The sequence below is a fragment of the Panthera tigris genome, chromosome A1 (genome assembly GCF_018350195.1).
Source record: "Panthera tigris isolate Pti1 chromosome A1, P.tigris_Pti1_mat1.1, whole genome shotgun sequence".
Classification (NCBI taxonomy): Eukaryota; Metazoa; Chordata; class Mammalia; order Carnivora; family Felidae; genus Panthera; species Panthera tigris.
Window position 1 is genome coordinate 168,943,961 of NC_056660.1, and position 24,559 is coordinate 168,968,519.

A 24,559-nucleotide genomic window follows, 5' to 3' on the forward strand; every position below is an offset into this window, starting at 1 on the left:
ATTCCCAGTTTTTTCTTGACACTAGATTCTAAATAATGAAAACTAAACCCGTAGTTGCCATAGTTTTTTCAAGTTTGTAAATTTGCGTTATATTCTGCTAGCTTTTCCTAGTGAAAGGGCAGTATGTTTTATAGAGTAGTAAACCTAACTGTGATTACATGGTGTTTGTGAATCCTGCTTTCTGTTTGCTTAGATGACTCCCTGTGGCCATCCTTACCACCTGTCCTGACCCCTGAACATTAGGGGCCATGGTTCTAATAAATGTTTGCCTGGGAAAATGTCAGTGCTGTAGAATGAGTGGTATTTCTAATAAATCACCAATGGACAATATAGAAGGATTTTAATTAGAAATTTTTATAGCTGGGAGGGAATGTTTGTAGATCATCTAGGCCAATCAGGTTGTAAACATTTTTATTATTTTCTGTTTTTAGTACTTTTTATGTAAGGGAAAACCTTATCGTAAATTTTTATAGTATGTGCATATTCTGATACCTTGTAAGGTTTGGTTTTCACTTGAAATTGCAGATTATCAGGGGTTAAGTATTTGCCATTTTGGAAATTATAATAAACATTTCTTCGAAAAGTTAAAAGCCAAATTTTTTTCTTAAAAATGTCATTTCCTCCTCAGCCTTATGTTTACACAACACTACCCTTTGTCAGAGTGCAACATGGAAGGTTTTATTCGGACGTGACTTGCTTTTTTGAACGTGTTACCCATAGAGTCCGACTGTACAACATACAGGGTAAGAAAACAGAGAAGCACAATTGTGAAACATGTATACTGGTTCTTGAGTTTTGTTTGTCGTTTTTAATCAATTAGCAAGTGGTTTCTGAAGATATGATAATCTTTCTAAATTTGCCATCATTCTTATTGTGTGTTTTAAAAATATAATACTTCCCTTTGATAATCAAAAATGGTAAATCTTTTAACTCTCTGCATCTACATATTCTTTTTTCCTGTGTATCTTTTCTATCATAATATGTGTCCCAGTCATGAGTTCATTAATTGGAAACTTTATTTCTAAGATCTAAAAAATGTTATTTTTATTTTATTTTACAAAATGGAAATTATATCAAATATGGCTTTCAGTTAGTGGATCACTGACTGCCTCTGACATACACACACACCCCACATATGGCCTGCCTTAATAAATATGGAAGGTATCGCAATAGCAAGTATTACTGGAATTTAACTTTCTTTTAAGAAAAATGTTCATTACTAGTTCTTTTTATTCACAACTCTTTAGCTGGTAGAGTATAAAATCAGGCAATTGTTTATTGCTTTTAGGACAGTACTGAATAGCGTCTTTATCAACCAAGCAATAGTAAGTGGGCTTCTAATCCTTTTAGGGACTTAACCACGGGCGTTGGCACTGGTCCTTCCCTAGGATTTGGGTGTAGCTATGATTCCCAGATAATCTCAGTAAGAGTTGCACATTTATGTTGGTTGATGTTGAATTCACCAGTTTTAGAATGGAGTACTTTTCTAACCACAAATGTAATCCTAATAACCAGACCACTAACCATGGTATCAACTGTCTTAGAAAAGGACCTCATAAAAATGCCACTTTAGGTGTTTCTTTGCTATTAGCTATGCTGAAAAAGTTAGGAAAGGAAAAATTGTTTCCCTGAATCTTTTTTTTTTTAATGTTTATTTATATTTTTTGAGAAAGAGAGTATGAGCGGAGGACAGGCAGAGAGAGAGGAGACACAGAATCTGAAGCACGCTCCAGGCTCTGAGCTGTCAGCCCAGAGCCTGACGTGGGGCTCGAACTCAGGAACAGTGAGATCATGACCTGAGCAGAAGAAGTCAGATGCTTAACCAACTGAGCTGCCCAGGCACCCCTCCCTGAGTCTTTATACCAGTAAATAATAAAGCATTTTAAAGCTAATGATAAAATATATGGACAGGCACTGTTTACTTTTTAGATAGTGTGGGGAAGCAAAGGGTACTTTGTTCAGGGAATGTTTGCTTTGCTACCTGTAAGAAAGTTCATAGTTCTGAAGTAATCTTTTATTGAGTTTTCTCAGCTCTCTAGTAAGTCACAGTCTTTTTGCCCCATCCCTTTCTACTCTTAAAAACAATTTTTTTTAGTGCTTATTTATTTTTGAGAGAGAGAGAGAGAGAATGAGCATGAGCAGGGGAGAGGTGTAGAGGGAGACACAGAATCTGAAGCAGGCTCCAGGCTCCAACTGTCAGCACAGAGCCTGACACAGGGCTTGAACCCACAAACCATGAGATCATGACCCGAGCTGAAGTCAGAGGCTTAACCGACTGAGCCACCAGGTGCCCCAAAGGCAACTGTACTCTTGCATAAGCTATTGTTCAACATCTCTGAGAGCTCTAAAATTACACTTTCAGCTATGACCAAAGGTGTCATTGTATGGGTAGAAAATGGCATCATCACACAGAAGATCCGCTTATCTGCTTTTAGATTTGCTTACAACTGTTGCTTTTAATGGAAAATGTCTTCCTTGAGTACAACATGGCACCCACTGTGGCACAGACCTGTTTATCAAGTGTGGTTCAGCACTGGTTTTCATCAGTTACTACTTACGGATAGCTGTGTCTCAGAGTTAATGCTGAAGCAGCTCACCAGAGAATTCCAACTTCTCAATCAAGTATATTTGCCTAATTGCTTTTGCTTTTCTTTAATTGAGTCAGTCACTGTCACTGCAGCTTCACAGTTTTTGCAGGTTGTCCAGGGGATCTAGATCTCATCACAGAGGATGGTTTCTGTAAATTAAAGGGCCCTCTTTGGCGACTGAGACCATAAGCTTAGTTTGCCATCATATCCCAGTGGTTGATTTGGAAATTAATAGGCTCTGACTTTTCTGTTTACTCATTCCAACAAACATGTATTTATCAGACCCTAAATCCCCTTCTTTTCTCCTCTTCCTTTCTCCCCTCCTGAGTAGTCCAAAATGCCCAGTGGCGGCTGATTCATAGCCCCTTAGCAGAACCAGGAGCCACCAAGATTTAGCTGATTCCCAGCCCTCCAAGGTGACAGTGCCAGCTCTCTGATTAGTCAGTTAAGAAACAGAAGTTTTTCTCAACTGGGCACTTGGAATATTAACATAACAAAAAATAATAAAAAAAAAAAATAAGAACACAGACCTCAGATTGCCTCTGGATGTGACAGTGGGTGGAATAAACAGGCTGAAGCATTTGTATTAGATTTTTGTAGCTTGAGAGCAGAAAGCTTCAGAAGTTTGTGGGAAATGACAGATAAATACGTTAGGTATAATGTGAAGTTAACTTAGAGTGCTTTTCCAGATGAGTTTTACTGTTCTTGCCTGGATTGAATCTGAAACCAGCGTATGTAACTATTCGAAGTGACATAGCAATCTTTCTTTTTGCTCTCTCAAGCCCAGAGCATTTATTTTTTTTTTTCCCAACATGAAAGTACTTGGTGGGAGATGAAGATACCAGCTCACCTGAAAGGCTTTCATCCAAAATATACATCCTTCTAATGTCCGTATCTCAGCCTCTCTCAACAAATCTCCTTCTTGGAAAAAAAAATAAGCCTAGGTGTGGAGAGAGCCTTTTTTCAGTGGCCTTCTTGACCCACGTCGTCTGTCTTTGTGTGAAGGGTCGGGTTGTTGGCATCCTGGCTCATTGGGTTTTAATTAAATCACTAATCGAAACCTAAGGAAGAGATGTGAAGTCTTCAGGGTGTTTGGATCTTAGGGAGTTCAAAGTGCCTGAAAGGGGTCTGGTAATGCCACACCAAAGCAGCAATACTAAGAAATACTTGAAAGTTCTTTGGTGTTTTGAACTTTGGCCTCACAGCGCCTGGGTGATTGATCAAAATATGTGCAAAGAAAACATCAGCCAATTTCCATACTTTTGTAGGTCAGCTTTTGTTTAATATTTCTTAAAATAACAAAAATACCTACTTTTAAGTTTAACTCATTAATCTATCTTTGGATATATGCTAATTTTGCCCCCATTAAACTGACCAGATGTAGTTTATTTGGATGAGTATTAATGAATAGAGCCTGTTTGTTGTTAGTACCAAATTTATGAGCCAGAAAAAAAAAATGGGGTTTGGGGGAGAGAAACTATTAATATTTTATGATTAGATACTATAATTGTGTTAAGTTACTAAACCATTAATTATGCAGAAGATTTTATTCTCAGCAATAAGTGTAAAGAAACAAAGAGTTGATATTATGAATTATCTATCTTTATTGAATGTCTATTTGTATTAAATCCTTCAAATTTGGTTTATTTGAAATATTCTTTTAAAAAACTAAAGTAATGCAATCCTGATAAAATATCCTTAAATTCCTCAATCTCTGTTTTAGTTGCTCTTTGACCCTTTTCTCCTCAAAGGAACTTTTGGCCCAAATTAAGCTTTAAGAGAAAATAAAATGAGGAATAAATCAAACAGCACTTTTCCAAATTGTAAAAACCATGTGGTCATTACTGATTTCACAACAAACTGAGTTGGGAGGCATGGGTTCAACCCACTTTGTTTCTTTTCTTGGTTTTATATTTAAGTTTTAGTTTCTCTATTTGCGTTCTCTCCAGGTTCTGAAAATGGTAGGAGGTACCGTGCAGCTTAAAGTTCTCTCTTAACATCATTTAAACTATTGAAAAACACGGTGTGTTTCTTTTCATTATTGTTCAGACATTACATTCAAAAAGGTTCAAGAAATAATAAATTAGAGGAAATCTTGTGCTCACTAGCGTTAAAAGCTCTACAAGATCAGAGAGATTTGAGAGATTGCTGATGAAACATAATGCTTTGCCTTTTATCAGGTTAAGTAAGAAATCCATTTGGTAGCACCCATAATTTAATGAAATGCCCTTTTGGAGCCTTTTTTTCCCCCCCAAAGATTATTTAGTTGGTAGAAAATAACATTTTTCTGGAGGAAAATATGGGAGAAGTGAGGATTAATTTTTCTTGTACTATAATCATCTTCCATTCAATTGAAACTTTAAGTGTTACTAAATAGACTACTTTAGCTTTTTTTGTTTATCTTGAAATGGAAGATAGAATGTGATACAAGCAGAAGTCCCTGTATCCCCTCATGTTATATTTGATATTGTGCCATCACAATAAGCACATACCTTGCAGTGGCATAATGATCAATAAGTGACATTTGCTAGCTGTGGCTTCATTTGTCTTCAGAGCTGTAATTATTAGACTTTGGTGCCCTAGTTTTCTGACATCAACAGCTACTTTGAAGAATTAGGTTGCTATGGGTTACCAATGTGTCACGTACATTTTCACTAGCACAACGTTCAGGTTCCAGATCTGTTACAATATATACCTCCAAGCTTTCCCCCCCAGGGACTACGTTCTCCTAGGCAGGTGTTTGTGAGTGAATGAGTATGTGTATAAACCATGTTTCAACCCTTAGGAGAAATATCATAAATGCAATACTCTGGCCTATTTTCCACCAACATATTATAAAAGTACTATATGTAATGGATCTTACTAAAAGAAAGCAAGTAGCCTGGAGGTAAAATGTAATGAACTGCCATCAAGAAGTATGGAAGAAAAGTCTTTCCTTTGGCTGAAATGACTGAATAATTTCCTTGCCTGGGCACATTTAGCAATCACAAAGAGGTTGCTTAGTTTTTCTGTTTTGAATATATAGCCGAAATGGAGTCATAACATGACCCTTGACTTTTAGAGAGTCAAAGTGAACTTCATCTAGTTAAACACATAAGAGAATCACCTTGGGAATTAGAGATCTGAATCTTTACTTGTACCTTTAAGCCAACTAGGGTGACCTTGAGTTTGTCCTTTAATTTCTCATGCACTCAATTTCTTAAATTATAGAAAGACAACATGGTCAAGTAGGTGTAACTATTAAGGAGTCTTCACAAAACTTGGTATCACATAAAGTCTCTCTTGTTCATAACTCCCTGCTCCTAAATTCATCTTCTAAGGATGTTTGAATCTGGGCCTCCTATCCCTGGAGTCCTCCTACTTGTAAACAAGGTCTCAGAGCTTCACTGAAGTTGTTTTTATTTCCATAAAAAGATTCATGAGGATATTAAAATGGTTTGCAATCAATCTCTCATATTTTTTTCCCCAGGACTATGTTCCATATTTAGTTTGATTTAAGAGTAAAAAGCATTAAGTAAGTTATGGCTAGGCAGACTTAGGTAATTAAAACATTTCTGGAATACCATAATGTGCAATTGACTGCTAAAGATTTTTTTTCTGTTAATTGGAACTTTTAAAAATTGAAATAAGTAGCTATGTGTCGAATCTGATTATTCCCTACAGGCATGAAAGAGAAGGTTATTTTAAGGGACTATAAGCACATTCTGGTTACACAAATTCAGAACTCAGAGGTTATCTTGGGGGCTGTTTGACAGCAGCTGCTGTGTTGAAGCCATAGCTTCTTAGCAGGGAAGCATCATCCCCCACAAATACGTGTCGTACTAAACTCAGATCAAGGGTGTGGCGATGGGAAACGTAGGAGAGGTGTGATGGTTAAGAGCTCAGACTCCAGAATCAACACACCTGTGTGTCATTTCCAGCTCCCATCCCAGTTCTGCTGCTTACCAGCTGTTTGACCTTGTGCAGGTTTTTACAGTCCTTGGTTTTGGCATCTTGAAAATGGTAGCAATAATAGAGTCTACCTCATAGGAGTGTTGGAGGATTAACTGAGTTAATATACATAAAGCCTGGCACCTACTAAGTATTATATCTCCTGAAGAGGATGTGCAGGCCAGATGAGTAAAGGCGTAAGTGTTACAATAGAGAGTATCCATTGAGGGTTGGGGGTGTTGGGGAAGAATTGATAAAGAAAGCGAGTTGTTGAGATGCCAGATCTTGGAGAAATGTCACTTAAATAGGCAGAAAGGAGTAAAAGAACATTACAAAGTGTGAGGTGGGATTGTTTCAATCAGACACCCTTGTTCCTGTAAGAATTTGAAAATCTTGGGGCACCTGGGTGACTCAGTAGGTTAAGCACCTGACTTTGGCTCAGATCATGATCTCATTGTTCGTGGGTTCAAGCCCCACGTCTGGCTCTGTGTTGACAGCTCAGAGCCTGAAGCCTGCTTCAGATTCTAGGTCTCCCTCTCTCTCTGCTCCTCCCCCATTCATACTCTGTCTCTCTCTGTCTCAAAAAAATAAACATTAAAAAAATTTTTTTTTAAATCTCTGTATTACATATATTTAAGCTGATATCTAGTTTTTCTTTATACATTTAAAAAATTGCAAAGGATGTTTTTCCTGGAATATAATCAATATTGACATTTAAAAATAAACATATCCAGTGAGTAGCAATTTGATACCAAATCATGCATTTTTAAAAAGGCCTGAATAAGATCTTTTTTTTTAAGTTTTTTATTTGAGAGAGAGAGAGAGCACAAGCAGGGGAAAGGGAAAGAGAGAGAGAGAGAGAGAGAGAGAGAGAGAGAGAGAGAATCTTAAGCAGGCTCTACCCTCAGCACAGAGCCCTACATGAGGCTTGATTTCATGATGGTGAGATCATGGCCTGAGCTGAAATCAAGACTTAACCAACGGAGCCACCCAGGCTCCCCAAGACCATCTTTTAAAGTCAAATTTCACATCCTTATTTTCTCCTTGAACTCATATTTCTATTCTACTTCCTCACAGAATTTTAGCTTAAAGGAATATTCTTATGCTTGAGTGTTGTTATTGGTTAACCTTTCATTACTCTTATAAAAGAAATATGTATGTATATATGTGTCTATATATTTAAATTTAAGATTTCTGTTATCCTAAAAGTATTAAATATGATGTGCATTGAGTTGTAAAAATTATTAATAGTATACAGTTGATCAAAAACAATCTCTATATATTACCAATTTTGTCATTTGTTTCATAAACTTTAATGGAAGCCTTTCAGTGGGATAAATTATACATTTTGTATCCCCATATATTCATGTGTCCATTGGTGAATGTTACGTATTGCCAGAATGAGATAGGTTTCAGCATCGATTTTTTTACTAATTTTTTTTTAATTTTTTATTTTTTTAACGTTTATTTATTTTTGAGACAGAGAGAGACCCAGCATGAACGGGGGAGGGTCAGAGAGAGAGGGAGACACAGAATCTGAAACAGGCTCCAGGCTCTGAGCTGTCAGCACAGAGCCCGATGCGGGGCTCGAACTCGCGGACCGCGAGATCATGACCTGAGCCGAAGTCGGACGCTTAACCGACCGAGCCACCCAGGCGCCCCCTAATTTTTATTTTTATAAGTGTAGGGCAAAGGAATGATGTTACTACCATAAATAAGTAGGTGGCAATAGAAGGAATCTTATTATAGGAATGCCATTCAGTCCTTTGAACTCTTTATGAGTTAGATTCCATAAATCACAGAGTGGTCTATGTCGAACATAAGTTTCAGTTGATTATTTTTAATGATCTGCCTGGCAACTTGATTAGATTCCCCTTCAATTTTGTTGAAAGCAAACAATTGAAAGTCACATGTTTTGGAAAAATATTTGTTACTCAGCCATTGAAGTTCAACCAGACACCAGTATTTCACGTTGTCTCTGTCCAGTGCCCACTGGAGTTAGGGTGAGTGAGAGCTATGCTATTGCTTCTTTTTTGGTAAGTTGGGAGAAGGGATGGTGAAAATGTAGTTTTAAAGACAAAAACAAAAACAAGGAAGAACCTCTTGCCTCAACGGCAAGATCAGCTTGAGAAATGAGAGTGTACAGAATCTAGGCTTCCTGCCTAATGGAGCCTTGGAAAGGAGCAAGTCGAGGAGAACAGGAAGTAGGCAAGTTCAGAGTGGCTGTCAGTGTGGAGGATATTCAAATGGACCATTGTGATTATTCCAGCATTCTTCCCTCACTTGTCCTAGACCAGGCCAAGTGTGGATCATGGGGAACGGAATAGGAAAGCTTCAGTGTTGTGAGCTCTTTTATTCACCTCCTATGGAAGGGCTTTAGTTAGAGCTTGCCTGTTTGGGATTTAGAAAAATGTTACTGATGTAGATGTTGTGTTCCCTCCCAGACAGAGCTTCAAAAAAAAAAAAAAAAAAAAAACTGTCATTTCTTAACATCAGTGTGTGTTAGGGGAAAAAAAAAAAAAAAAAGCTTCCAGTTTTATTGTGTATTCTTTCTGTCATTAGGTCTTCAAGTATATTGTAGTTAATTGGTGTCATTTTTAACCAAAATTTGCAATCCACGGAATCAAAATGCTATATACCTTTCATGTTATACATTTACTTTTGTGTCATTGTGAGAATTTCTGAAATGAAAAGCATAAAATATGTAGACTAGTGCCAAGCGCATAATAAGTTGATCAATAAGTAGTAGTAGTAGTTATTTATATAGTGCTTTAGAAATAAAACAAAGTAGTGCATCACCATTTTCTTAAATTCAAGACTTGGAATGGAATTTACTCAAATTTATATTCATGAAAGCAGATGTTAAAATTTTCACTGGTGGAGAAATAATCAATGTGAACATTTACAGACCTGGAAATCAGCAAGTACCTCAGAGGATAAATTAGATCTCACAATGGCTGGTAAGTTGAATAAGTCAACATGGAGAAAAAGGTCATCCAGTTGTGGGAGTTATTACCATTTTTATTCTTGGTACTTTCAAATGTGAGTACGGTTTTTAAAAATGATAATATTTACTTTTTAGAAAACAGCATCTCCATATTGACCTACTGAATTTATCATTGTTGCAAGACTTGTCATTAAAGTTTATGTTTTGAACTAAGCAGTGTGTGTTAATAACCATGAGTGTCAGCTCCTGGTTAAGTTGGATAAGTTCACAAAAACAATGTCACAAAAGTAAATACATAATGGGAAAGGCATTTTTATATTTTTGATGATTTAAATATAGGAAAAAAGATACTAAATAATCCCAAAATTGGAGGGGAAATATGCCCTGGTTTTTCATGGCAGCTTTTTTTGTTAGCTGTCATTATTGTTACCATTGTCCTACTTCGGCTATGAAGTGACAACTCAGTCACCCCCTCTGCTCAGACACAGATTCAAGAAAAAGGAATGAGGGCAGCAATTTGATAACAAGGTTGCATTTGTGCCCAAGAACCTATATTTTAAGGATACTCACTGAAGACCTTCTTTGAAACTTAGATGCGTTTTTTGAGGATTTATTTTGTATGATTTCATATCTATGTCAAATTCAGTTAAATACCTCTCCTGGGTTCTCATCTTTACTTTTCATTTTCTTAGATGGGTGTGGGTCATTATTATTCCATCTTGATGTAAGGACTTGTCCTAATCACACATTCAGCATCACTAAGAAGATACCGAATTCTTGCCAAGTGTGAGACAGGTTCTGTTTTGCCCTTTCTACCAGGCTGCTCCCTTCTACTCCTATAACCACTGGAGTATGGTGAGTGATGCCCGATTTCTAAGGTATATGCCTTGGAAAGGTACACTTTCCATTTCAAAATTGCTAGAATAAGGTGATTGGGTTGGTGGAGAGGATTGGACCAACTCCGAGGTTTTGCAGGTCAATGTTAATTTCACCTGTCCAGATAGGTTTTGTACTGATCTGATGGTGAAGAGAGGAAACTGTGTGAGACAGTTAGGCCTAGAATTCTCCAAAGGCCATCAGCTGCTGGTGCTACGGCCCCAGGCTCACCATCTGCATTTCTCAGTCACTTACCCCCTCTACCCCCCACCCCCGCGACATTTCCTTCTACCTCTTCTTTCACCCACAAAGGATGTGTCAGAGGTGCCTTTCAGTGTTTCTATCCACACAGAAAGGAGTACCCTTCTCAGTTTTGTTAAGACTGGTGCTTAGCAACAAAATCAAAAGGTGATGCCTCCCTACTTTGACCCCTTGCCTACTCAGTTTCATCTTTTTCCCTCCCTTAGAAAATAATCATCTTTTAAAAATGCTTAAGGGGCACCTGGGTGACTTAGTCGGTTAAGCCTCTGATTTTGGCTCAGGTCATGATCTCATAGTTCATGAGTTCAAGCCCCAAGTCTTGCTCTGTGCTGGCTTGGAGCCTGCAACCTGCTTTGGATTCTGTATCTCCCTCTTTCTCTGCCCTTCCCCTGCTCGTCCTCTATCTCTATTATTTTGTATTATTTTTATTTTATATGTGTCTCTCAAAAATAAATAAACATTTAAAACAAATAAAAATGCTTAAAATTCTATGTATACAAGTAATGTATACGCGTACTCTTTCAACAAAAATTTCACACATTATAGTGTATCAGGTGAAATATTTCTGGAATCTTGTGTGGCCCGTATCCTCTACTCAAGAGAGGTAATCCAGATACCTGTGCATGTGCACACACTCTCTGTCTCTCTCTCTCATATGCATGCATACAAGCACACACACATACATTTGCCCACCTGTAGAAAGATAATACTGTGTCTGTTCTTAGCATGAAGTTCATCGCAGTGTACAAGTGCAGCATTCACTTTCCGCATCAGATCTTTCTATACTCGGGCAGAGAGCCACCTCATTCTTTCCGTTTGCTACAGAGCATTCCCTAACATGAGTTTTCCGGTTTTGTTATTCATTTGCCTGTTGATGAGCATACAGCGTATTTTCCGAGGATTTTGCCATTGGCAGCAGTGCACAGTGAATGCACTTGGGCTTGTCGTCAGTGTTATCTTAGGTAGATAAGTGAGATCATAGTGTCTTTAATTAATATGTGTTACTTTATTGGCCTCTAAAGTGACTATGACATTTAACAAAAGATTTTAGATGGTTTTGAAGAAGTTTTATATTCTGGCAAGCCTGTCACCCTATTTTCATTATTCTTTATTTTATTTGTATTAATTATTCTGTTACTAATTTATTTTACTCAGGTGGCACTTGCAGGATATCAGATCCCAGGTCAGTACCCTCTCCCCTTCTTAAAAAATAATCTGGAGGTCTCCTTTCTACTTAGAGTCACAGCAAAGCTGCTCTAATCTGGTCCCAAAGCAACTTCCAACTTTGTCCAGTGGTGAGTTTGCCAGTGAGACATGGTGGCTCAGAGGCTTAGTGCCACTTCTGTCCACCTTGTGATCGGGAGCAAGGAATTTCCAAGTAGGCTTAGGGTCAGGATTGAATGAGTTATCACATGTAAAGTATATGGTACATAGTAAGCATTCAGTCATTGTTGGCTGGTTCTTGCACATGGCTGTTATCCTTCACTCAGCAACACTTACTGTGTACCTGGGAGCATAAAGATAAGGAAGACATAGTCTCTGTGCTTCAGGAGTTTACATTGTAACATGCATGTGTTTGCTCAAAATTAAAGTACTTATTCCCTTATCTTTCTGGCTAAACTCTGTCCATGGCCTAGTTTGCTTTCCTCTTATGTCAGCTGATTTCTACATGATGAGGGACTGCCTATCACATCTTAACAAATTCTCTTTAATGGTGATTCTGCATCTACTACATTCCCAAGATGTCGTTAACACCTGGAATGCAAAGATGGTGTGTAAAACAATCTGTAAGAAGGTCACAGGCACTAGGGAGGGGAAAAAAGAAAAGAAACTTCAGGGTCCTGAAAGACTCTTTCGGCTTCTCTACTACAGCTTTCCACCCGTGGACTTGCTCTATTCTTTTTGTTTGTTTATTGTTTTTGAGAGAGAGAAAGAGCATGTATGTGCCCATAAGTGTGGGGAGGGGCAAAGAGTGAGGGAGACAGAGGATCCAAAGTGGGCTCTGCGCTGACAGCAGTGAGTCCGACACTGGGCTCGAACTCAAACCATGAGATCATGACCTGAGCCTAAGCAGGAGGCTTAACAGACTGAGCCAACCAGGTGCCCCAACTTGCTCTATTCTTACCTGGCATTACCTGTGTTAAGAAAGATAAACAGTCTCCATTCTCTCTTTCCAGGGGGCAGAGTGTAAGGTGTTAGCAGCAAGGAGGTACTTCCTTCTTTTTGTCAAAACCTGGGAATGGCATCCCCCAGCCCCACCCCTTTGGACTACCCTTGTTAAATAGGGGCTGTTTTCATTCCCAGGATTGAAGAAAACCCAGAGGGGCATAGAAATTCCTGGCCATTCATGCGCAGGTGGAACCACTTTGGTAAAAGTACCTTTTGCTGCCATATACTGCAAAGATTGTGCAGACCACTGAAACCACTGGGTTTATACCTGTGCCTTCCAGAGAGTTCTCTCCTCGATCCCATGAGCTTCTTTGGGAATGGCACACCTTAGGGAGCTCTCGACACAGGATAGGAAAAGTTATCTCTCTCACACAGATTCTTCTTTAAAAAGTAATACATTCTCGTTGGTAACTCAGGGATACCTCCTTGCTTTTATTGCCATTACAAAATTTATTTGGTTTATTCATAATAAGTATATTAAGTTTGATCTTATTCTGTCCTGGTGCAGAATTTAAATTAATGTCTTGCTGAAGTGTGAATGGACATCGAGGCTCCTTTTAAAGGATCTTTAAGCAGTTGTTGCCACAACAGGATCTGAGCATAATACTGAGCTTGAGAAAGATGATTTTCTCAACAGAAATAATTTATTATTGCTAGAGGTAATATGAAATTATTAATTTTTTTTCTTGAAGCATGTTTTTTGTATATGTTTTCCAGAGATAAATGACTTGAAATTAATGACACTCTTCTTTGTTGAGATTTTCTTTCATTTCATGTAGTCTGTTGACCCCTGAGAGAATATCAGTCTACAGAGGAGAAAGCATGACGCAATGCTGAAAACCCTACGAGTGCTTCCAGTAGATTAGAGTTTACTTGTCCTTTGGTGTCCTCCCCAATGCTGCATGGGGGACTTCATCCCTAGTGTTGCATTTTGTGTTTTGGCCATCTTTGGTTCATTTGTAGAAGCTTATCTGTTAAAATTCCATGTACATTTCACTGGTTTTGAAAAATGTTCTTTAATGTAAACCCACTAAAAGGAAAGTTTGCTTAGAAAGTAATACATTTCCTGGGCATCTGGGTGGCTCAGCCAGTTAGGCATCCGACTCTTGATTTCGGCTCATATCATGACCTCACAATTCATGGATTGAGCCCCGCTTGGGCTTAAGAATAAAGTAATGCATTTCCTAGTTCAGAGAAGTTCTATCATCAATGTATGTGATTTTTTTTTCTTTTAACTTCCCAATACTAGTGAAGCTGTTTGGATCAGCTAGCTATATTGGCAGGTTCTTCTCATAATTCTTGGAAGGAAAGATATGTGTATCTTCCTAACTGGGAAGAGGTTAATGGTTCAGACTATGGCAGGAGGGGAAAAGGCTACCTCCTTACCCCACTCATGGAGGTCCTACTGTTCATTACAGCCTTATGAACGGAGTAAGGAGCTGAAAGCATCTGTGACTGAGGTCGTTGAGTTGCAAGAGTGACATCTACCAGAAAAGAACTTCTATGAGAATTCTGAAAATTCTGTTGATGGGGGCAGGGGGTGGGGGCACTTCAGCCCATTTAGTATTGTCACTGTATTATTATTTACGTTTTCCAGTGTCCAGTGTACTTCTCACATAAACCTTTAGTGCCTGGGCTGCCTGCGTTTACATTCTTTTCCACAAATCCCACAGATTCAAACTTCCTTTCTTTAACTGTTTGCTTGTACCTTCACTGAGCCCGGGAGATTCTTCTTGGCTCCCAGCAAAAGTCCTCCTTGCTCCCTTCTTCTGTGCGCCATTTCTCTTTACACAGCCCTCTTTGTTTAAAGAGTGTACTGGTTATCAGCACACCACGGGAGATTGTGTGTGAGGAGTAGGCAGTGGTGGGGAATAATTAAAATTGCAGGTAAATGTCCAGGATTCTTGGAACCTTAAAAACCTTACACTGTATGAAATTGGATAGGACCAACCTTTCTTCTTTTGATTGCTTGCTTTCCTGATTGCTGTCTTGAAGATCCTGTATCTCCTCTACATACTCAGTCTGTATGAAGAGTGTTGGATCTCTTTGTAACTCACCTCTCCATCTCTAAAATAGACCCCGTGCTTCACTAAGGACGAGTAGGTATAGTTAGGGTAGCATGACAGATAGAAATTAGTGAACAGTTTAGGCTTATCCAAGAAAATAAATGCTTGATACATCTGGGACTTTTTCAAGCTGTCCTCTGCTTTATATAGCAAAGGGCAAAATGAATCACTCCATAACAAGGGGTCCTAAGAGAAACCAAACTCAATTAAAATTGATTTAACTTCTGGGGAGCTCTCCAGATTATACTCCACAAATACTAATATGGTAATATCACTTTCAGCCATAAATCATCTCCTTGGATCTCTTGTCTCTTTTCCTAGATTATAGATCATGGGCAATAATAGACTGTCTCTTGAACCAACAGAGTGTAAATTTCTGCTTCTAATTTCCAGTGTGTAAGGTGAATGGTGAAGAAAAAGGCTTGCATGGCTCTGTTGGGGAATGGCAGTGCAGATGACAGGTGGACTGGCCTGTAGCAGAGCTGACCTTTACTCGTTTAATGTCCCCTTTCCCCTGCAGAACTCTTTGGAGAATCATTTGCATGTTACATTTCATCTGCATTTATCTCATCCCAGCCTCTTCGTCCTTCTGTTGAGTTAATATGTGCCCCGGAGTGCTTGTTTTCTGCCATCTGACAATTTAAAAAAAAAAAAAAGAGGCGGGGGAGGTGGGGAAAGGTGAATGGCAACACATTTAGCATGAAAGATGGTAAAGATAATAAGAACAGAAAAGAGGAAAAGTGTGTAACTTTGCAAGGAGTTCTATACAGCATATTTAAGAAAAGCAGAGCAATTAGGGTACCTTGGTGACTCAGTTGGTTAAACATCTACCTCTTGACTTTGACTCAGGTCATAATCTCACATTTTGTGAGTTTGAGCCCTGTGTTGGGCTCTACGCTGACAACATAGAGCCTGCTTGGGGTTCTGTTTCTTTCCCTTTCTCTCTTCCTCACCCCTGCTGGCTCTCTCTCTCTCTCTCTCTCTCTCTCTCTGTCTCTCTCTCTGTCTCTGTCTCTCTCTGTCTCTGTCTCTCTCTGTCTCTGTCTCTTTCTCAAAGTATAACTTAAAAATGTTTTTTTTTTTAAAAGAAAAGTGGAGCAATAAACTTCTATTAAGGTACATATTCTTTTAAATTTAGGAATAGACGGACAGTCTGTGGAAGTTTCCAATATTGTGGACATCCGAAAAGAACATAACCGTGAGATTGCAATGAGAATTTCTTCTAGCATCAACAGCCAAAACAGATTTTATACTGACCTGAATGGATACCAGGTAATTTTCCTTTAAAATCTGTAAGTAATGGCTATGTTAGTGTGTAACTTTTATATATGGTAATAGGCCAGTTGATTTTGGGTGCTTCGAAAATGCTTAAGTTTAAAAATTATTTTCAAAATAAAACTGAATTTTAACAGGTACTCTAGGTTCCTTATTCAATCATATTTCCAAAGTTAAGACAAGTATTTGAGGGATTGGTTTGTAGAACATCTGATTGGAAGGGTGTATTTTCTCAAAGGAAGATTTGGTGACCATTTGCATGTTAATTCCCTTGATGCCAAAATGTGTATAAATTTGTCTAATAGAAAGGAAGCGTAATCAGGGGTTGAAGAAGTGTGTATTTTTCCCCTCATAAGGAAATGGTCTGTGCATATTTAACTTATTACATATATACTTTAAAAAAAAATTTAGGTTTATTTATTTATTTCGAGAGAGAGGAGAGAGAGAGTGGCAGGGAGAGAAAGAATCCCAAATAGGCTTCACACTGTCAGCACTGAGCCTGACGCGGGCCTCAAACTCATGAACCGTGAGATCATGACCCGAGTCAAAATCAACAGCCAGACACTTAACCATCTGAGCCATACAGGCACGCCAAATACATATATACTTTTAAATGTATAATGTATTAATGAGCTCTTTTAAATTTCATGAGAACTCTTCCCCTCTTTTTATGAATAATGTATATATGTTCATCTTAATACACACGCATATGTGTACATGGACACACAAATACAAACGTATCTATTGAGAAATGTGAGTAGGTATGTATTTAATCAAAATGTTCACAAAATAGTTTGAAATAGTAATGAGAAAATTGACTAAAAATCTTTTCAGATTGTCAGCTCTCTAATTTAATTGGGCTCTTTTGATTGTTACCTAAATTTCTGTATTCAGAGTGTATGTGTGTGACAACGTATCTTTGAAATAATACTATTAAAAACATTAGCATGTTTTCGAGACATTAGCGTTTTAGAAATTTCTGGCTATGAATAGAAATAATTTCACAACAAATGCTTTTACTTTGTCTGATTTTCAACTGGAAAGAGTGAAAGGGATTGTGATAATTTTCTCTTCTACAATTTCCTGCAAAGGTTAAATTTAAACCTTTTTCAAAGCATAAAAATTACATTATACACTTTGAATTTACATGTTAATTCCACCACAGCTGTTTGGTTTTCAAACGAATCCCTGACTTTATGGTGATTCATTTTCCTTGTATACAAAAGAAACTCTTTTCTTAAAATCTGACAGAAGCAATTATTTGTATGTGTGGGTGTCTACATGAATGAAAAAAAAAATAGTACAATAAATATGTGTACTAATATGTGTATAAATAAATAGTACAATAAAAATGTGAATTTTCTTTTCAAGGATCAAGCATTTGAATACATGGGAAAATATTATTTCTAAATTTATAACCTAAATATTTCTGCTTTTAAAATAGGCCTATTAAAAAAACAGACTTCAAAAAAAAACAAAAACATTTTTTTGGCCTCAGAAAGAATTGTACTTGGGCAAAACTAGAAATCTAGACCCACAGGTAGGGAGTGAGAGTGACAGCCCCAGAGTTCTGACAGTTTAAATGTCCTTTTTATGAGAATACAAGTTAATTTGAATGTGAAGATCAGGATTACACAGGAGAAATGGAGAATTCTTTCAAACTATCCTTTTTTTTTTTTTTTTTCCTCCAACTTTTACAGTTGTTTCTCTACAAGTGTATTAATTTCCTAGGCCTGTGACACAGATGACTACAAATTGGGTGGATTAAAACAACAGGAATTTACTCTCTCACAGTTCTAGACACCACAAGTCCAAAATCAAGGTGTCCTTAGGGCCACACTCCCTCCAAAGGCTCTGGGGAAGTATGCCTCCGTGACTATTCTAGCTTCTGGTGGCATCAGGCCATCCTGGGCACCATTGGTTTATAGACACATCCCTCCAATCTCTGCCTCTGCTGTCACAGAGTAGCTATGATGTTCTCTTTGTATCTCTATATGTGTCCCTGTGTCCCAATTTCCCTCTTCGAAGGACACGATTCATTGGATTAGAGCCCACCCTAATCCAGGATAACTTGATTATATCTGTAGAGATCTCATTGCAAAATAAAATCACATCCCCAGGTTCTGGATGGACATGGGTTTGGGGGGACACCATTCAGTACAACCAGTAAGTGAAGGACACACTACAGGGTTTCTGTAAAGATTAGAGATCTTATTTGTGAGATACCCAGTAGTGTGCCTGGTGTTAATTGGCACTCAGTATGTGTTAACTATTATGTTAACTTTGTACTTCTTTTTTTCTCGATTGTCATGTCAGACTTTCGTGAGTTTAACAGTAGAGATGTCATTTTTATGGTATGAATAAGATACACCTGATAACTGAGTCCCTGTGTGGTTTGAGTGAGTCTCCTTGACCCCACCCAGCTTAGTGCATTTTCAGTCAAAAAATAAAATAATGTATTTCATGCATTCAGATACTAGACCAAGAAAAATTGAAATTTAGAACTATCTACATTGAAACGAAACAGGAAGAGTAAGCACTGAATAGTTTTTAAATATAAATATGAATTTGATTATTTTAATGTAATATGTTAGAGGATGTGATGAGGGGATCTGTGGTATTTATTAAAACTGATTCAAGAATTTTAAGAGATATTTCTTGAAAGGGGATAGAGAGCTATTATGCTTAGCATTCATTACCAAAGCGGTATGTTAGACTTAGATGAGAAATGAATACTTAATACCTTTATAATTTGTTTTATGCAAATACTGGAAAGCTAGAAGACTTTTGTTAAAGATTTTTATTATGAATTTAAATAGGAATGCCTATTTTTAAAACCAGGATAAGTTCTACCTTTCTCACTTTAGAGTTGTTTTCTAAGATCCTTGTGATTTTTTTTTTTTAATATTGTTTTGAAGAATGTTTTAATTTTCAATTTAGTTCTTTCTTTGAACAAGAAAGGAAGCTATACTTTTTTCTCTTTGGAAGAAAACTCATCCATAGTCAGTACTAATTTTTTAAATCACATATGTAAATATCACTTGATTTCTTTTTTTTAAAGTGAACTGTTTGGTCTTATAGATTCAGCCTAGAATGACAATGAGCAAATTACCTCTTCAAGCAAATGTCTACCCAATGACAACAATGGCCTATATCCAGGATGCCAAGCATCGCTTGACGTTACTTTCCGCTCAGTCTTTAGGGGTTTCAAGTTTGAAAAGTGGTGCGTATTGTTTGGGTTCTTTTTTGCTCTTTTTTTTTCAGTTCCAAGTGTATAATTTTTCTGTTGGTCATATGTATTAATTATTATCTTCAGACACCAGCCACCTTCTCTTGAGAACAAGAATATTAGTTAATTTTGGGTTTTGTGAAAATAACGTAATGTATATCCTTAATCTTCTGATGAAGAATGAGGGACTTGAAACTCCATGAAACCATTGTTTCTTAAAGACAGTTTATCTCTCCTGATAGCTCGTTGTTTGCACAAGGCTCTGTCATTGTCATAATTGAATGGCTGTGGAAACTCAGACTCCAGAAGTTAAGGAGGAAAGGAGGCAGGGAGAAGAGTTAGAAATTCCCAAGTTTGCCTAAGTGCCCAAAGCAGGAGGTTATAGTCCATACCTAGGTCCTTCCCTGAATCACATCCTTTTAGGGCACTACCACCTGAAAGAAGAAAGAAAGGGAGTTGTAATGATACAGATATGGGGATGAAGAAGTGACAGATACAACTTTAAGGATTCTGTAAAAGAGACAAGATGGAAAGAAAAAATAGATAGTAGACACAGATTAATTTTTATAAAACCTGTTGGAAGGCTGATATCCCTTATAATACATATTTTTAATTATCCTTTACATGTAGTCAGTTGCTTTTCCTTACATACTAAGACTTGCTAAGACAAATGTCTTAGGAGCCAGGCAGATAATAAAGGAGTGAAGGTGCCTGCTGTACCCTGTGTCACAAGCCCACTTTTTATATTAGGCATATGCATACATTCTGTATGTCCATGCACACACAAAAACATACTACTTCTCATTTTTCTTTGTGGCTTTCATTACACAGAATCATGAGATTATGCCATAAAGACATTACTACCTTTATAAAAATAATAATGGCCTCCCATCAGGGATGTAGTGGGGAGCGGTGGGGCTTCAGCAAACTGGAGCCCACCCTTCTCCGTGCACAGTGCGGCAGCCGCTGCTCGGTGGCAGGCCATCATCTCCATGGGGAATGGGGCCCCTTGTTGCCAATTTTTTCTGTGTTTGAACAACCCAGAAGTCTGGGATTTTATGTGAAGCTGTCCAATCTGTAAATGTTGACTTGGCTTGTTTAAAAATCAAAATATAAAACATCTTTTTGCCAGCTGTGACTCTTGAACCACCCATTTTAAACCTTGCCTTAAGTTCTCAAAGTTGGGCCCTTCAGTAGGGAACTAGACATTAGGACTGGAACAGTCATGGACTAAACCGTTATCCCACTTTCCTGATAAAGACGAGCTTAGAGATAAGGCTCCTCTGCTCCTGCTAGAGAACCCCAGCACCCTGGGGTTTGAATGCCTGCATACATAGAAACAATTTGAGAACAGTCCAGGAGATTTACTAAGTGCCACATACTGTGTAGACTAACATTTGGAGACAGGGAGAAGAGAGAAATTGCCAGGAGATTGATGTACTAATTTGGGTATGAAATGGTCAAACCCTAGATAGCCCCATTGCCTGAGGAGCAAGTTCTAGATCGTTGTGTCCTACAATACATATGGAGGTAGTAATGACGAGAATTCTAACCATCACTGGCGGTTTTATGTACTAGATACCTAAACTCAGAAGAAAGAAACTAAACAGAGTTAGTTTGACTAGGTCAGAATAATAGTTTTTAAAGTAGCTTACATATTGCTCTTTTATGCTGAACAGTTATTTAATACTGTAACAAATATGAATGAGTAGATGGATGAATATATATATACATATATATATATATATATATATTTTTTTTTTTTTTTTTTAAGTGTACATGACTAGGGCTTTTTTAGTATAAACATATGAATATGGCTCTGGGTAGCTTTTTGGGTTGTTTTGGTTTGGTTTGGTTTGATTGATTGGTTGATTGATTTATATTAGTTTGTCAACTCATAACCTAACTATTATCTTACAAATTAAACTAGAGGAGATGTGGAATTATTTCACAGCAAATGAAGGAACCAAATAAAACCCCTTTTTGAGCTAGAGGAGAGAGGACAGTTGATGCCACTAACATAGTACCAGGGAGGGAAGGAGGGGGTACATGGTGGGTGTCTCCAAATTCTGGCATTTCTTCACAGAATTGCCACCTTATCAAGTAAGTTAAATTGTATTTCAAATCCTTTTTAGATTCTATGCATCTGTTTTTGTCTTAATATTCTCTGTGGATATACATTTTCTGTGAACCTCATAAACATTTTTTAAATTCCAAATGCTGCCATTAAAAATTTTAGAGGCCGTAATTTACTCTTCAGATTAATTCTTTTTAAATTTCACTTGAATTTTGATCTGTCTGATTTTTAAATTTCTTTTCACATTTTACTAGACATTAATGAAGAACAGAAATACAATCATATTTTTTTGCATTTATACTAGCTGCTTTGAGAGAAAGCCCTTGGTACTCTGGGTTGTAGAGATCGGTCTCCTCGACTTAAGTTGGACCATGCCTATAGTTATGTGATCCTCAGTGGATGTTTGTATTTAATAACCCTGGCCAGTTTGTTTGTTTTTTTGTTTGTTTATTAGGTCAGATTGAAGTTATCATGGATCGAAGACTCATGCAAGATGATAATCGTGGCCTTGAACAAGGTGTCCATGATAACAAGATTACAGCTAATTTATTTCGAATACTACTGGAAAAAAGAAGTGTTGTGAATGTGGTAAGAAAAAAAAAATAACTCACATGTTCTGATGTTGATTGTTCTTTGCCATCCAAAATTTGAAATTTTGACTTTCCACTGTTTTATGATTTATGGTTTCTAGTTTTGAGATATGTTTGTAATAGACTTAGTCTCTACTGACAAGAAAGAGAACTTCAGTTACACATATCCTGTGAGATTTGCATTTAGGTCGTCTTTTTCTTTTATTTTTGCTTATTATGTAGATAGAGAATTATGTTAAGGAATCAGTTTGGATGAAATTTTATGAAATTATTTTGAAAGAAAGTAAGAGTTGAATTTAAAGATAGAATTTGGTTGTATACTTAGGAGATTAAATTTGATTTGTAAAATTTATTTAAAACCTAGTGTACCTATTCTAGTCTTAGACTCATCAGTTGAAAATGGATTTACTTGTTTTTCTTCTTGTTCAGTTTTCATGCTCAAAACAAAACCCCAGCATTCCATTAAATAATCTAGCTGAAGCTCAGTTGGGCATGAACCAATATGATAGTATGCTTCTTCAAGGTGACATAGAAGTCATCATCACGGTCCTCCATACATACTAATTTCCCACCTCATTTGGCCCTCTACATGGCCCTTTTTTTCTTATTCTGCTCTCCTTGTTTCTTCACTGACCATTTCAAATCTTTTCTACTCTTTTCAGCAGATGACCGCATGGACTTCACAGAAGGAAAAGCCATTTAACAGTGCTCTCTGTTCTAGATATCAGCCATCTACTCCCACCCTTTCCCCCTGCTTAACCCTGCTGATGTCTTCTCAGTGCTGTCATTATAAAAGCCAAAATCCTTACCGTAGCATGAAGAGCCTATCACAATGTGGGCCCTGCCTGTTCCCGCAGCTTCATCTAGCATGACTCTCACTATTTCTACTCTGAACCCACTGGTTTTCTTTCGGTCCTAAGTAATCCCCATGCACCCTGTGCCTACAGCGCCTTTGCACTTGTGATTTCATTCTCTGCCCAGGGAACTCTTCGTAGTAGTTGAGATCAAAATTCTCTTGGTCAACTGCTTCTGCTGAACCAGGCCAGATCACCTTCTTCAGTGCTTTCTCAGACTATTCAGCTGTCCTCCATGCACATGTGTGATTATTTTATCATTGTCCTTTTCCTCTTTTGGACTATAACTTCCCTGAGAGTAGGGGCTTTCTCCCTCTGCTTCTAGGATTGTCCCTAGCAGAGGAAGCGGTCACTATTTGGTGCAGGAATGAATACACAAATACATAAATGAGCGAGCTGGAATTGGACACTGTGCCACTGCATCTGTCCCAACCACTATTTACTGCCTTGTCATACTATGCATGTTCTCTCCCCCTGCTAGATTCTAGGGACTTGTCTACTTCTTTTCATGTGCCCCACAGGGCCTTCTTGCCTGTGGTACATATTCTATAAATACAACACTAGTTGATTGAATGAAATGGCAACAGCTCATTAAAGCAAAGAATTCTTCCAGTATGTAGAATCTTTTAGGAAAAAGATTTTAATATCCATTTTTAGATGTCAAGATTTATACCAGTTCTTGGGACTCATGGTTTAAATCAATTACTGACAAGATGGCTTAATTTTAGGTCTAAAACTGCATAGGAAAATCATTGTCTGAGTGCTGGCAGCTACTGTCTTTTTCTCCTCCTGAAAATGTTTCTGGCTTTTATGGTTTTTTTCTCTCTATATAGACACTAATTTGCAAAACTTCTGTTAACTATGGCAATAAGAATTTTCATGTCAGATCTATAAAGCTTTCATTTAGAAGTGAAATAATTTGTTTATTCCCATTCAAAACTCCTTGGATAGTAATTGATTGAAATTTGATCCAATGTTTTTATAATCCTGTGTTGGTTAAATTTTCCTTTTGCTCAACTATACATTCTTGGACTTAAATCAATAGTTTGTTTTAAATAAAAAATGAACTAGAGAAGAGAAAATACATTTTAATTTCTAGTGAAATTGACTAAAAAGACATTTGATTAAGAAATGTTCCATCTCATATAACTTAAACTTTCTAGAAAGTGTTTTTATTTTCAACCCAGACTCTAATCTTTAAAATAACAATGATAGAAACCTTAGTAAGGAGACACTCTTCTGTACAGGAGAGCATTTTAGTGGAAAGTCTTGAGCCTGCCAGAGCCTCCTGGGAGTAATCTGGATGACTAAATGGAAGTGAGTCCTGTGTTTGAGGGTTCTGTGGAGGGGCACTGAGAACAAGGACTGGAATGATAATCGCTGTTAAGATATACAGATGCCCGATGGGTTGCTCTGGCTATGTGAGGCTGACTATCGTCCATGGTTATGACACTCAAGGGTCAACAGAAGTGGTAAATGGGAATTGTCTCTTTGGCATTGACCCTTTAGGATTTGTTTCTTTGATGCCTACTCCCTGTCCCTTCCTGCTGATGACTGCTAAGTAAAGAGGGGCATTGAACCAGGAATCACTGAAGTTAGGTGACCATAGGTCTTTGATGACTATGAGGTCATATCCCACTGAGGAGCTACAACTCAGTCCCACTTGAGGGAATGTAGGGGCCTAGTGTGACTTGGAT

At 37.6% G+C, this 24,559-nt stretch overlaps 1 protein-coding gene across 4 annotated transcripts in view; it reads left to right on the top strand.

Annotated features, from left to right (window-relative positions):
• MAN2A1 (mannosidase alpha class 2A member 1) overlaps positions 1 to 24,559 on the top strand; it is a 165,307-nt gene that overhangs the window by 119,644 nt on the left and 21,104 nt on the right. For all 4 annotated transcript variants that reach the window (XM_007094093.2, XM_042991022.1, XM_042991012.1 and 1 more), the window contains 4 exons: positions 629 to 743; positions 15,976 to 16,109; positions 19,194 to 19,335; positions 21,873 to 22,006. In XM_007094093.2, the coding sequence (XP_007094155.1) occupies positions 629 to 743; positions 15,976 to 16,109; positions 19,194 to 19,335; positions 21,873 to 22,006 (525 nt within the window). The remainder of the gene's footprint in view (positions 1 to 628; positions 744 to 15,975; positions 16,110 to 19,193; positions 19,336 to 21,872; positions 22,007 to 24,559) is intronic.